General features: G+C 37.3%; 1 protein-coding gene across 1 annotated transcript in view; it reads right to left on the bottom strand.

Annotated features, from left to right (window-relative positions):
• The window catches only part of LOC136841121 (mitotic apparatus protein p62-like), a 59,497-nt gene that overhangs the window by 14,027 nt on the left and 32,970 nt on the right, over window positions 1–12,500 (bottom strand). Inside the window, exon 2 of the mRNA XM_067108167.1 lies at window positions 4,686–4,925. Coding sequence (XP_066964268.1) covers window positions 4,686–4,925 — 240 coding nt within the window. The remainder of the gene's footprint in view (window positions 1–4,685; window positions 4,926–12,500) is intronic.

Below are 12,500 nucleotides of genomic sequence, written 5' to 3'. Positions count from 1 at the left end.
CTTGGTGGTCAAAGTTTGACTGAGAGGTTAAATAGGTGTTTAAGGCAGGCAGATAAGAAGGAAAGGTTCTAAAGATGCGGGTGAAATGAATAATTACAGTTATGATATGGGATAGTGTGACAGAGGAGAGTGTAAGAATTACAAGACCAAAAAGTTATGACTAAATGGAAAGGTGAAAGGCACACTTCTGAATGAGAAAGTATGGGAGAAAACAGAGAATGCATAGAGGATGAGCACTGTCAGTTTAAACATTCAGTATAAGTTTAAACATGAAACATTAATTAGAGGTTTGAGAGACCAAACACACAATCTGCATGCGGCGTACATGAAAACAGAAAAAATATGACAGAATGGGTAGAAATGCAGTGTGGTAACTGCTAATGAATGGTGTACAAGGCAATTTGAAGAAAACAACATTTTTTTAGATGAATATTTGAATATGTGAATATTTTTATGAAAATATTAATGAAAGAGTTGGGGAAAATGTATAACTCGGCCCTACGTCGCGTGGGGTTTGTTTTCTACATTAGTGAAACAATAATAGAGACTAATGTATTATTTAAGAATGCTTACACAAACGTGTATGTATGTATGTATGTCTATATATGTGTATATATTATGAGAGAGAGAGAGAGAGAGAGAGAGAGAGAGAGAGAGAGAGAGAGAGAGAGAGAGAGAATAATTAAAAAAAAAAAGGACATTCTGTACCTTTTCTAGAATTTGCCCAATCTATAATACATAGGGACTCGAAGTGGCCACTGGAATGGAGAAATCAAGCTCGCCCTCTTGAAGAGTTCTCATCGGGAGGAAGACTGAAGCCTTTTTGTTACTATAATAAATGTTACCCGTAAAGGTCTTCTGCGGGTCACAAGGGGTCACGTTGTAGTAGGTGGTGATGCTTCTAAGGGCGTGCGCATCTCCAGATACCTTGACGCTGTGAGATTTTTTTTTTTTTTTTTGTACATTCTACTTCGACTGTTGATAAACTGCTTCTTTAACTTGAATATCCGATTTCTGGCTCTGTCTAAGAAGAATAACAACAAGGTGTCATGGATTCTTTTTTATTTTTTTTTTTTGGTATAATTTAGTTTCCCTACGGATCATCTGAATTCTTTTTGTAATTAGATTTTGTTATTGAGAATCATATGAAATGTATTTCCATTTACCATATTCTTTGGAAGCTTGAATTTCACGTCAATGGCCCCTTTGGTGGGCTTGTCCCATATGAACAGGGCTCATCTTCTGAATAATAATAATAATAATAATAATAATAATAATAATAATAATAATAATAATAATAATAATAATAATAATAATAATAATCTTTCGTTTTATTTCCCTTAATCATCATCTGAAGTTCTCGTTTCATTTAGGTGTTAATTCAGCCTGTTCTTTTATCATTTAGGTGTCAATTCAGCCTGTTCTTGTATCATTTAGGTGTCCATTCAGCCTGTTCCTGTATTATTTAGGTGTGAATTCAGCCTGTTCTTGTATCATTTAGGTGTCAATCCAGTCTGTTCTTGTATCATTTAGGTGTCAATTCAGCCTGTTCTTGCATCATTTAGGTGTCAATTCAGCCTGTTCTTGTATCATTTAGGTGTCAATTCAGCCTGTTTTCTTCTCTCCTCCTTTCCTATAGCCTTTACTCAAGTTGTCCCTCAATTCTCCCACTCCCTCTCTCTCTCTCTCTCTCTCTCTGTCCTTACTTCCTTTCCCATATCTGCTATTCCCACACCACCTCTACGCCCACCCCCTCTCCATAACCATCCTACTCCCCCCTCTCCCAATCTTCTATTCCTCCCTCTCTCCCTCGGCCTCTCTCCCTCCCTCCCTCTTCCATATCATCTACTCCCACCTCGTGAGTGTATGACCCAGATTCATCCTCTGACTAGGGAGCGAGCTGAATAACGACGTGGTGTGGCGGAGGGCATCACGATCCTTCGGAAGGGCTTTGTTGCAGGCGCCCACCCTGCCGCGGACGCCACGCCCACCGAGCGCCAAAGGAGAAGGAGAAGATGGTGTATAGATAGAATCTCTCTCTCTCTCTCTCTCTCTCTCTCTCCGTGTGTTTTATCGCAGTGAAATACTTTACATATTCTCTCTCTCTCTCTCTCTCTCTCTCTCTCTCTCTCTCTCTCTCTCTCTCTCTCTCTCTCTCTCTCTCTCAGTGTTTTATCATAAAGAAACAGTTTACTCTCTCTCTCTCTCTCTCTCAGTGTGTTTTATCATAAGGAAACACACTTTCTCTTCTCTCTCTCTCTCTCTCTCTCTCTCTCTCTCTCTCTCTCTCTCTGTTTTATCAAAGGAAACAGTTTATTCTCCTCTCTCTCTCTCTCTCTCTCTCTCTCTCTCTCTCTCTCTCTCTCTCTTATGATTACCTACATAGCCTACCAACTTCCAGGAATATAATCATCATTAAACATTACGTTACTTTCGTTAAATTAAAAGAGTAAGAAATACCCATTTCACTTCATTCCTACCTAATCAGTTTACACGAACCAGAATACAGCATAGTGCTAACAAACAGCAGCTGCACAATCAATGCAACAATCTCCAGGACTTGAAAAAATTTGTTATTTCGGTTCCTTGAGAACAGGGGTGAAAGGAAAAATTAAATATGAAAATGTGAAATGAATATAAGAAAAAAAACATGTATAGCACACGCTAAAAAGACCTTTAGAAGACGGGGAAAGGGGAAAATCAAGCTGAAGAGATAAGTAAGAAAATGCAATAAATATTAACCCTTCGTTAGTACCCTCACTGCTTGAAACACTGTTAGTACCCTGGGGTATTTGAACACCCCAATCTTAAATTTCATGCCCTGTTCCTTATCATTACATGATGTTCATTATGTTTCTTTGTGAGTTTTTATAGTTACCAATAAGTAAGAAAAATCTACATTTGCTGATACTGAAGAATACTTTTTGTATCAGATCAGGCCAGTCCCATAAAATAGTTAAATTTCGACTTGCGTCATACCTTTACAGGATAAGGAAATGAAAATATATATTAAACATATTTATTTTTTCATATCAACAAAGGCAATATCAATTAACAGTTATTAATACATATGAACTTGTATAAAAGAGCAGAAGAGTGAAAAAATAACAGAATTGTTCTTATATTGAGTTGCACGTAAAAATTATAGTCAATGTATACATAGATTATTTTAGTCTGATTTCATCTCCTGATTGGTCCCCTTCACATGCTGTGCAACTAACAGACAACTTGCTGTGATCATTGCAGACATGTTTACCACAACTTGTACACAATGTTTTGACTTTACGGTCACGTGACCTGTCACAAAATGCGCATCTTTTGCGCTTCGTAACATTGGCGTCTCCGTGGTTGCAGCAGTTTCTGCACCTTTGGCAACAATCTTCCAATTCTGTTCTAAGGTCCTTTTTTTAGACGTATGTTCTTGCATTTCTCTTCAAATTATCCTCAATGAGTTGCATACTTATGCTCTTGATGAAAAATCTTCGTTTTAGTTTGTTCTCAGGCTTGTGACTGTATAAAACATATGCATTTATTGTTGAAACATTCAGCAGACAGTAAAAAACAGTCAAAGGCCAACGTCTGCTGTTTCTTGAGGTGTCATACTCTCCAGCCATTTGATCAACCATATCTACTCCACCTTTGGTAGCATTGTAGAAGGTGATAATATCTGGCTTCTTATCATCACCAGAGGTTGATCGATTTTATCATCAAGATGCATACTACTGAGGAGAACAACATTTTTCTTTTTTAGTATCCGGGACATATGAAACAAGAGTAATCTTATTTGAAAACCTAAACATGCTGCTACGCCTACCCCTCTTCTTCACATCTAAGAATTCTAAAGGAATCTCGCGTTTATTCTTTCTAAGAGTTCCAACTGCAGTCAACTTATCTTCATCAAGTAATTTTCATAAGTGGGTAAGTGGTATACCAGTTGTCAAATGTAACATTTCGCCCTGATCCAGAGATTTCAGAGACAAGTCTTGTAACTACACTAATTGATGAGTTATCTACCTTGAATGGGCCATCAGGTTGTTTGCCAGCATATATTTCCATTTTACAAACATAGTAAGTTTTAGCATCAGCCAATGCCTGTATTTTTATTCCATATTTAGCTGGTTTATTTGGGATGTATTGTCTAAATGGACATTTTCCTCGGAAAGCTATAAGCATCTCGTCGTGGTTACAAACGCTGATGGAGTATAGTTCTTCAGACAGTTTTCAACAAATATACTAAAAAGTTCTCTTATTGGGGCTAGTTTATCAAATTCCCTTCTAGCAAGTCGTGTTTGCTTTATCATCGAATCGCAAACAACATAAAAAAAAAACGGAAACGATGCAGTGACATTGTCAATCTAAATATCTCAACACCAGTGCCATCGGGATTCCATAGATCATCAAGGTTCATTCTGTTGCTAATGATATATTCCTGCTAAGAGAACTAAACCAAGAAATGCTTTCATTTCCGTTATATCACTGTCTCTTGCTTTAGTTGATTGCTTATAATTCAGCCTTTTTTCTTGAATAACAATATTAGTCTTCTGAACCAATAGATCAATTATTTCTGGAGATATGAAGAGTCCCCAAAAATCAATAGGTGTCTTCGCATTCAGTGCTAGTCCTTTTGGTCCTGGTCTCTCTCCGGATAATATTATGAGGCTGAGGTGAGATGTTGTTTTGGGTACCTTTTCTGCCACCATGTATTCTTATCTTCCCAAGCCATCCACCACATCTTGGCACTTTCTTGGGGTTCATCTTGTAGATCATCAGAATCAGTTTCATGGCAATCAAAATCAGAAACAATCTCATCCTCTTCCACTAAATCTGATTCCCCTTCACTGTCATCATCAGGTTCACTTGGATTATCACATTCTTCCAACATCCTTTTTGTATCCTTTTCAATATCTTTTTCATAGTCATCCATGCTGTATATCACAAAAATAAAAAAGTTAAAAGTTCTTATTGCTTTGAAAAGTAATATTCCACAATACACAAATACAATGGAAAGGGGAAAACTAATGACTAGATATGGAATTGTTTTAAAGTATATTCATCAAGGATCATGAAGTATGGAAGTTCAAGTTTCTAGGTAAACATAACATGAAATCCAGAAAACTAATGAATGGCATGCTTAGTACCATACGGGGGTGATGTCACACCCCAAACCACAATAAATGTTTATATCCCTAACTGTGTAAGGAATGGGATTATGAAATTCTCAGTAATTTATCTTTCACTTATTTAGGAAGGTACTTGGGAGATAGACCATGTCAGTATATCCAACTCAAAATTATAATAAAAAAAAAAATTGTGGGGTGTCCAACAACCCCAGGGTACTAACGAAGGGTTAATAACAGCAGATGAGAAAATTGCCGGGACAGGCGAATTAACTATTTTGTGATGACTTCGGCGCAATCGAGTTTTCTGTACATAGTATAATCAAGGCCACCTAAAATAGATCTATCTTTCGGTGGTCTCGGTATAGTGCTGTATGAGCCGCGGCCCATGAATCTTTAATCACGACCCGGTGGTGGCCTATCCTATATCGTTGCCAGATGCACGATTATAGCTAACTTTAACATTCAATAAAATCAAAACTGCTGAGGCTAGAGGGCTAAAATTTGGTATGTTTGATGATTGGAGGGTGGATGATCAACATACCAATTTGCAGCCCTCCAGCCTCAGTAGTTCTTAAGATCTGAGGGCGGACAGAAAAAGTGCGGACGGACAGACAAAGCCGGCACAATAGTTTTCTTTTACAGGAAACTAATAAAGGAAATGAATAAACATTAAGATATGTGAATCCATTCATTTAAAAACACCCGAGGCATAAAAATTTCACAAAGACAAGACTTAAAAAATTGAAAAAATTAATTATATGAACAGGCATGTCTTTGAAAGCATTAACGAAAAAGTTCGACACGATCACGCCAAGATTCATCGACTTCAATAAATTGACAGAGTACTCAAACAAGCCTGATATTCACCCTTTGTAATTACAGTATAATGCATATCAGGCGTTCAGCATGAGAAGGGCCTCTCGCCACAACTTTTGAAAATGGCGTTTTTCGCCTGATCGGCTTTAAAATAACCCCTTTTTTTCCAAAATAGGGGGTGGGGTTGAGCTATAATTTTTCTTATGCATACTATTCTACTCCTGATCGCACATACTTCATCTCATACAAAATTCAACTTTGTATCTTGAAAAATAAAGAAATTGGAGCAGGCTGAATTTCCAAAATTTTAATGGCTTATAAATAATTTTTTTTTTTTTTTTTTGGCGAGAAGCCCTCCTAATGCTGAACGCCTCATATCTATTTTCTGTACTTTATCTTTGTTCCTTTCTCTTAATAGCCAAGGTAGATTTAGGCTGCTTGGATCGTTTTGGTGTTCATATAAAAAGAATAAATTGATGGAAACGAGTTAGCAGTTCTACTAATACATACTGCATGCAGTAAATATTTTGCTACTATTTAGACAAAAATACGTACACATTAGCTCTACTCATTTACTTAAAGCGTCAATGAAATGCAAATGAATGCAACTCATTCATTCAACGAAATTACTAATGAAATTAGAGGGGCTACATAATTCTAATACCAAGGATAAAAATTATAAGTAAATACATACATAACAATAAGAATGACCCCACGTCCATACCTGAAAAAAATAAAAAACTTAAAATATACTATTCCGAAAATAAAACCAAACATTAAATAAGCAAAGCTATCATAAAACAAACATCGACCCGTGTCCATACCTGAAAAAAAATAAAAAACTTAAGATATATTATTCCAGAAATAAAACCAAACATTAGATACGCACAGCTATCATAAAAAAAAAAATCGAACCACGTCCATACATGAAAAACGTAAGATATATTATTCCAGAAATAAAACCAAACTTTAGATATGCAGAGCTATCATAAAAAAAAATCGAACCCCGTCCATATATGAAAAACTTAGATATATTATTCCAGAAATAAAACCAAACTTTAGATAAGCAAAGCCACAGCTATCATAAAAAAATGTCGAACCACATCCATACATGAAAAACTTAAGATATATTATTCCAGAAATAAAACCAAACTTTAGATATGCAGAGCTATCATAAAAAAATCGAACCCCGTCCATATATGAAAAACTTAGATATATTATTCCAGAAATAAAACCAAACTTTAGATAAGCACAGCTATCATAAAACAAACATCGACCCACTTCCATACCTGAAAAAAAAAATAAAAAACTTAAGATATATTATTCCGAAAATAAAACCAAACATTAGATATGCACAGCCATCACAAAAGAAAACATCGAAAACAAAAGATGAATAAATTGCACCGACGGTTGCAACACGAAGCCCCCATGTGAAACAATAAACTAATGGGTCTTATCGTGGGAGCAGAAGCATGTTCGAAATTCAAGCACTCAAGCAGGTAGCCAGGCAATCGACGCCTCGGATCAAAAGCAATACTCGCTCGTTTGAATTACAAATGACATGCGTGTTTTAAAACTCTACTGACTCCGCCAGTGGAATTTCAATGGGATGGAAACCACAAAACTATTTCTCCTTCCCCGCCTCCAACTCACTCCTGCCCTCTGGAGTAACCAAACGTTGCAAGGCTGCAAGGTTTGCAAGGCTCCGTATTGCTTGCAATCCTTTATATCGATTGAAAACAAGACTCGGAACATGCACCAATGCAATTCCATTGAGGAGGGAGATTGGTCCGATAGCGAGCCGTACATATCTGTGGACTTCTTTCTTTATGTGGGGAGAAGGAGAGAAATTGGAAGTTGTCTTTTTTTTTTTTTTTTTTTTTTTTTTTTGAGAGAGAGAGAGAGAGAGAGAGAGAGAGAGAGAGAGAGAGAGAGAGAGAGAGAGAGAGAGAGAGAGAGAGAGAGTTCATATCATTTCTTTATGTGGGGAGAGGAGAGAGGGGAGAGAAATAAAACTTTGGTTTTGAGAGAGAAATAGATCTTTGGTTTTGAGAGAGAGAGAGAGAGAGAGAGAGAGAGAGAGAGAGAGAGCTCATATCCGTGGACTTATTTCTTTATGTGGGGAGAGGGGGAGAAATTGAAGCTGTCTTTTTTGAGAGAGAGAGAGAGAGAGAGAGAGAGAGAGAGAGAGAGAGAGAGAGTCTCCAAAACTCTTAAAGTACAACCGGCATCGAAGTGGTTTATCTGTAAATGTGCAAAACCCTCAAGTCGATAGATAATAGCACATCGACGGACTATCGAATGAGAGAGAGAGAGAGAGAGAGAGAGAGAGAATCCAAACGGCATCGACGTGGTTTATCTGCAAACGCGTGGGCTCCGAGCATGAAGCAAGTCGCGGCTGGGTTTCGCACCAAATAAAATTTTCCAGGCGCTTTGAGAAGTCCCCCACCCCGCCCCCAAAAAAAAATGGGGAGAGGGCCATTTGTCTCGAAATTAAGAGCAAATCGCCCTATAAGGAAGGGAGGTAAAGAGAGACAGAGAACGAAAATATGAGGAGCCGTGCTCCAGATTCATCTCGCACAAGCAAGCAAGGTCTCTCTCTCTCTCTCTCTCTCTCTCTCTCTCTCTCTCTCTCTCTCTACCCTCGACCGCACGAACTCGTTCAAACCTCATGCAGGCAAATACTCTTACATAATTATGCGCATATAATTAACCACGTCCTCTCACTTCTAAAGACACGAACCTCAAGCGCTTGCACGAACGCACGGACACACACGCGCACACGCACACACACACACACACACACAAGCAGTACCTTGTCCGTGTGAACGCTGCATACATAAATGTCTATCCACCAACAGGACTCACAATTGACAGAAATAAAATGCATCCGTTTACCTTTAGCGCTTACTAAGTAGTCTCTCTCTCTCTCTCTCTCTCTCTCTCTCTCTCTCTCTCTCTCTCTCTCTCTCTCTCTCTCACCTGGGCATTCCTTGGTTTTGTTCGCTGTGCCCAGTGCTTCGGGTACCGTTAGAATGAATTTGTCTCTATAATGAGGCTGCTTTAACAGACAACAAAATCCACATAAAAAAAAACACATTAAATCACTTACTTAACATTCCAAAGAACGTTTATCCCTAAAATGTGAATGATTGATTGATTTATGGCCTCTAAAACTGGCGTTACAGCGTCTAGGTTATTGACGCTGTGAGGAAATTGAATAGGAAAGTTTGAAGAAAATTCATTTAAAAGCAGAGTTCCATATTTAATATATATAATTTATATGTATATATATGTGAGTGATATATATATATAATCACATGTGTAAATACATGTATACTTTACACATTTATACACATATTGCATATGTGCATGATCTAAATTGGTTAAGGGGGCCTGACCCCCTAACAACTGCCCAAAAAACTGACAATATATATATATATATATATATATATATATATATATATATATAATCACATATGTAAATACATGTATACTTGACACACATATACACATATTGCATATGTGCATGATCTAGATTTGGTTAAGGGGGCCTGACCCCCTAACAACTGCCAAAAAACTGACCTAATTAAAAATGAAAAAAAAAAACCATCTAAAAAATTCCTCATCCCCCTCTATAACAGTAAGCAATCTCTCTCTCTCTCTCTCTCTCTCTCTCTCTCTCTCTCAGTAATAATACGAGCTCCCCCCCTCCCCCACTCCCCCCAAAAAAAGAAAAATCGAGGAAAATCAAAAAGTTCGACTCATAAATCCGAAGCCGTGTGGAACCAGCGAAGCATTAAGAACGGGGCCCTCTAAGCTAATTACTGGATCCCAGACCAATTCCCACGTAGCTAATCTTCTCCGCAGCGTCGCCGTCCCTCGGCACGTGAAAGTGTCTTGCAATATCGTGCAACATCTGATAAGAAAAAGGCAGATGTGGATTACCCGAGATGGGTAATTAAAGTTGCTTCGTCCGTTCCCTTCGCCTTGACGACATGAAGCGTCGGCCAGCACAGAGAGAGAGAGAGAGAGAGAGAGAGAGAGAGAGAGAGAGAGAGAGAGAGAGAGAGAGAGAGAGCTAAGTTCTGGGGAGGATAAATGTAATTTAATTAATTAACATACATATATATATGTATGTGTGTGTGCGTGTGTAAATATATATTATATATATATATATATACAATAATATATATATATATACTATATATATATATATATATATATATATATATATATATATATTTATATATATATATTTATTTATATATAATATATATATATAAATATATATATATATATATAAATATATATATATATCAAAACCAACTACTATGGAGGTTCCGTAGATAGAAAAAAATCATAATCATTGATAATTCATAATTCAACTGCCGAATTCTGACAAACCTCAGGTTCTGTGTACTAAAAATTCCACAACATTATCCACAACATTTTCGTGATTCCCACATATTAAGGTCCTTCTTCTCCCCCATTTATCATACCCTTTCTATGTCATTCTTTCCTCTTTCCTCTAACCACTTCTGAATCGTACGCTTTTCATCAGCTTATCACCGCCATTCTTTCCACATGACCCAACCATCTAGAGATATTCAGAGCCGTCATTTCAACTACATGAAGCTTTTCATAATTTTTACATATCTCCATATTTCTATCCTTACTGATCATTTTGCACTCACATATAATTCATAAACACTTCATCCCAACAGATTCCACCTTTTTTATTCTTTAATCACATTCAACATCCATACCACCTCTTAATATAAATGGTGTGAATGTTGAATTTGATTCAAGAGAAAACAAGCAAAAAATGCGCTGAAGTTTCTTCGGCGCAATCGAGTTTTCTGTACAGCCTCTACAGCGTATAATCAAGACCACCGAAAATGGATCTATCTTTAGGTGGTCTCGGTATAATGCTGTATGAGCCGCGACCCACGAAACTTTAACCACCGCCCGGTGGTGGCCTATCCTATATCGTTGCCAGAAACACGAGTATGGCTAACTTTAACCTTAAATAAAATACAAACTACTGAGACTTCAGGGTTGCAACTTGATATGTTTGATAATTGGAGGGTGGATGATCAACATACCAATTTGCAACCCTCTGGCCTTTGTAGTGTTTAAGATCTGAGGGCGGACAGAAAAAAGTGCGGACAGAAAAAGTGCAGACAGAAAAAAGTGCGGACAGAAGAAAGTGCGGACGGACAGACAAACCCGGCACAATAGTTTTCTTTTCAGAAAACTAAAAGAGGGAATCTTCTGGGATGAACTGTTTGCGAAATATGAGGTTCCACAGTCATTTCATATATTTCCACCCTGCGAATACACCTATAATTCGTTTGTCCTAGGAGGGGAGGGCTCCCAATAAAAAACACAGGAAAACAGTCCCCGGCGCAATATTAATTTAACTTATCAATCAGGGGTGAAAACACTGCAATCATTCACATTTTTTTATGAAACCTCACTCTGAAGCAATGCTTGCTGAGAACCGGATATTTTACAGTTGATAAGTGCAGGATTAACTTCCTTAGAGAGTAATGATGCTTAATTATTATTATTATTATTATTATTATTATTATTATTATTATTATTATTATAATTTAGCAGCAGACCCTCTTTTAAAGAGGTTTTATTGAATATTATTGCTGCTTCAGCTGCATTTATTTTGTAGAAGACTTTTTCTATTATTATTATTATTATTATTATTATTATTATTATTATTATTATTATTATTATTATTATTATTACGCTGTCATCCTATTCGACTGGGTGGTTTTTATAGTGTGGGGTTCCGGGTTGCATCCTGCCTCCTTAGGAGTCCATCACTTTTCCCACTATGTGCGCCGTTTCTAGTAATAATAATAATAATAATAATAATAATAATAATAATAATAATAATAATAATAATAATATTATTATTATTATTATTATTATTATTATTATTATTATTATTATTATTACCAATCAGAAGATGAACCCTACCCATACGGAACAATGCCACCAAAGGTGCCACTGACCTGAAATTCAACCTGCCAAAGAAGCAACAGAAAGGCAATACGAATCACAGAAAGCAAAAACAAGGCGAAAAGGAGCCCAAGCAAACGTTAAGAGAGACGCAAACTGCCGTTAGATCACATTGAAGGCAGGCGGAAGAAAAGACGAAATCCCCAGAGCAATAAGGCATTAATCAGACGCTGCTCCCCCTACGTATTCCTCGCGACTTCCGTGTACGTCCAATCACGAAGGATCCTCCGAGCGAGGTGAGAGACGACCCCTCTTCCTACGCGGAAGGAGAAGAGGAGAGAGGAAAAAAAATTCGAGGAGCAGTTAAATTCCGCCCCCAACACCATATTTCCAGGACACATCACGACTCGATGTTACGAATCATGTGAAAGGGATCCTTCCTCCTTATGGGATCGTGTTCGTGCAATTTGGCAAGCTCCTATTTCAAGGGATTGGCTCGAATCGGGATCTTACGCAATTTCGATGCTGAAATGTGAGGTCGATGTTATCTTGGCTTGTTTTGAGAAATACCAATGGATCAAG

The sequence above is a fragment of the Macrobrachium rosenbergii genome, chromosome 8 (assembly GCF_040412425.1).
Source record: "Macrobrachium rosenbergii isolate ZJJX-2024 chromosome 8, ASM4041242v1, whole genome shotgun sequence".
NCBI lineage: Eukaryota > Metazoa > Arthropoda > Malacostraca > Decapoda > Palaemonidae > Macrobrachium > Macrobrachium rosenbergii.
Note: the sequence above shows the minus strand (reverse complement) of the source record. Positions and strands in the feature narration are given on the sequence as shown.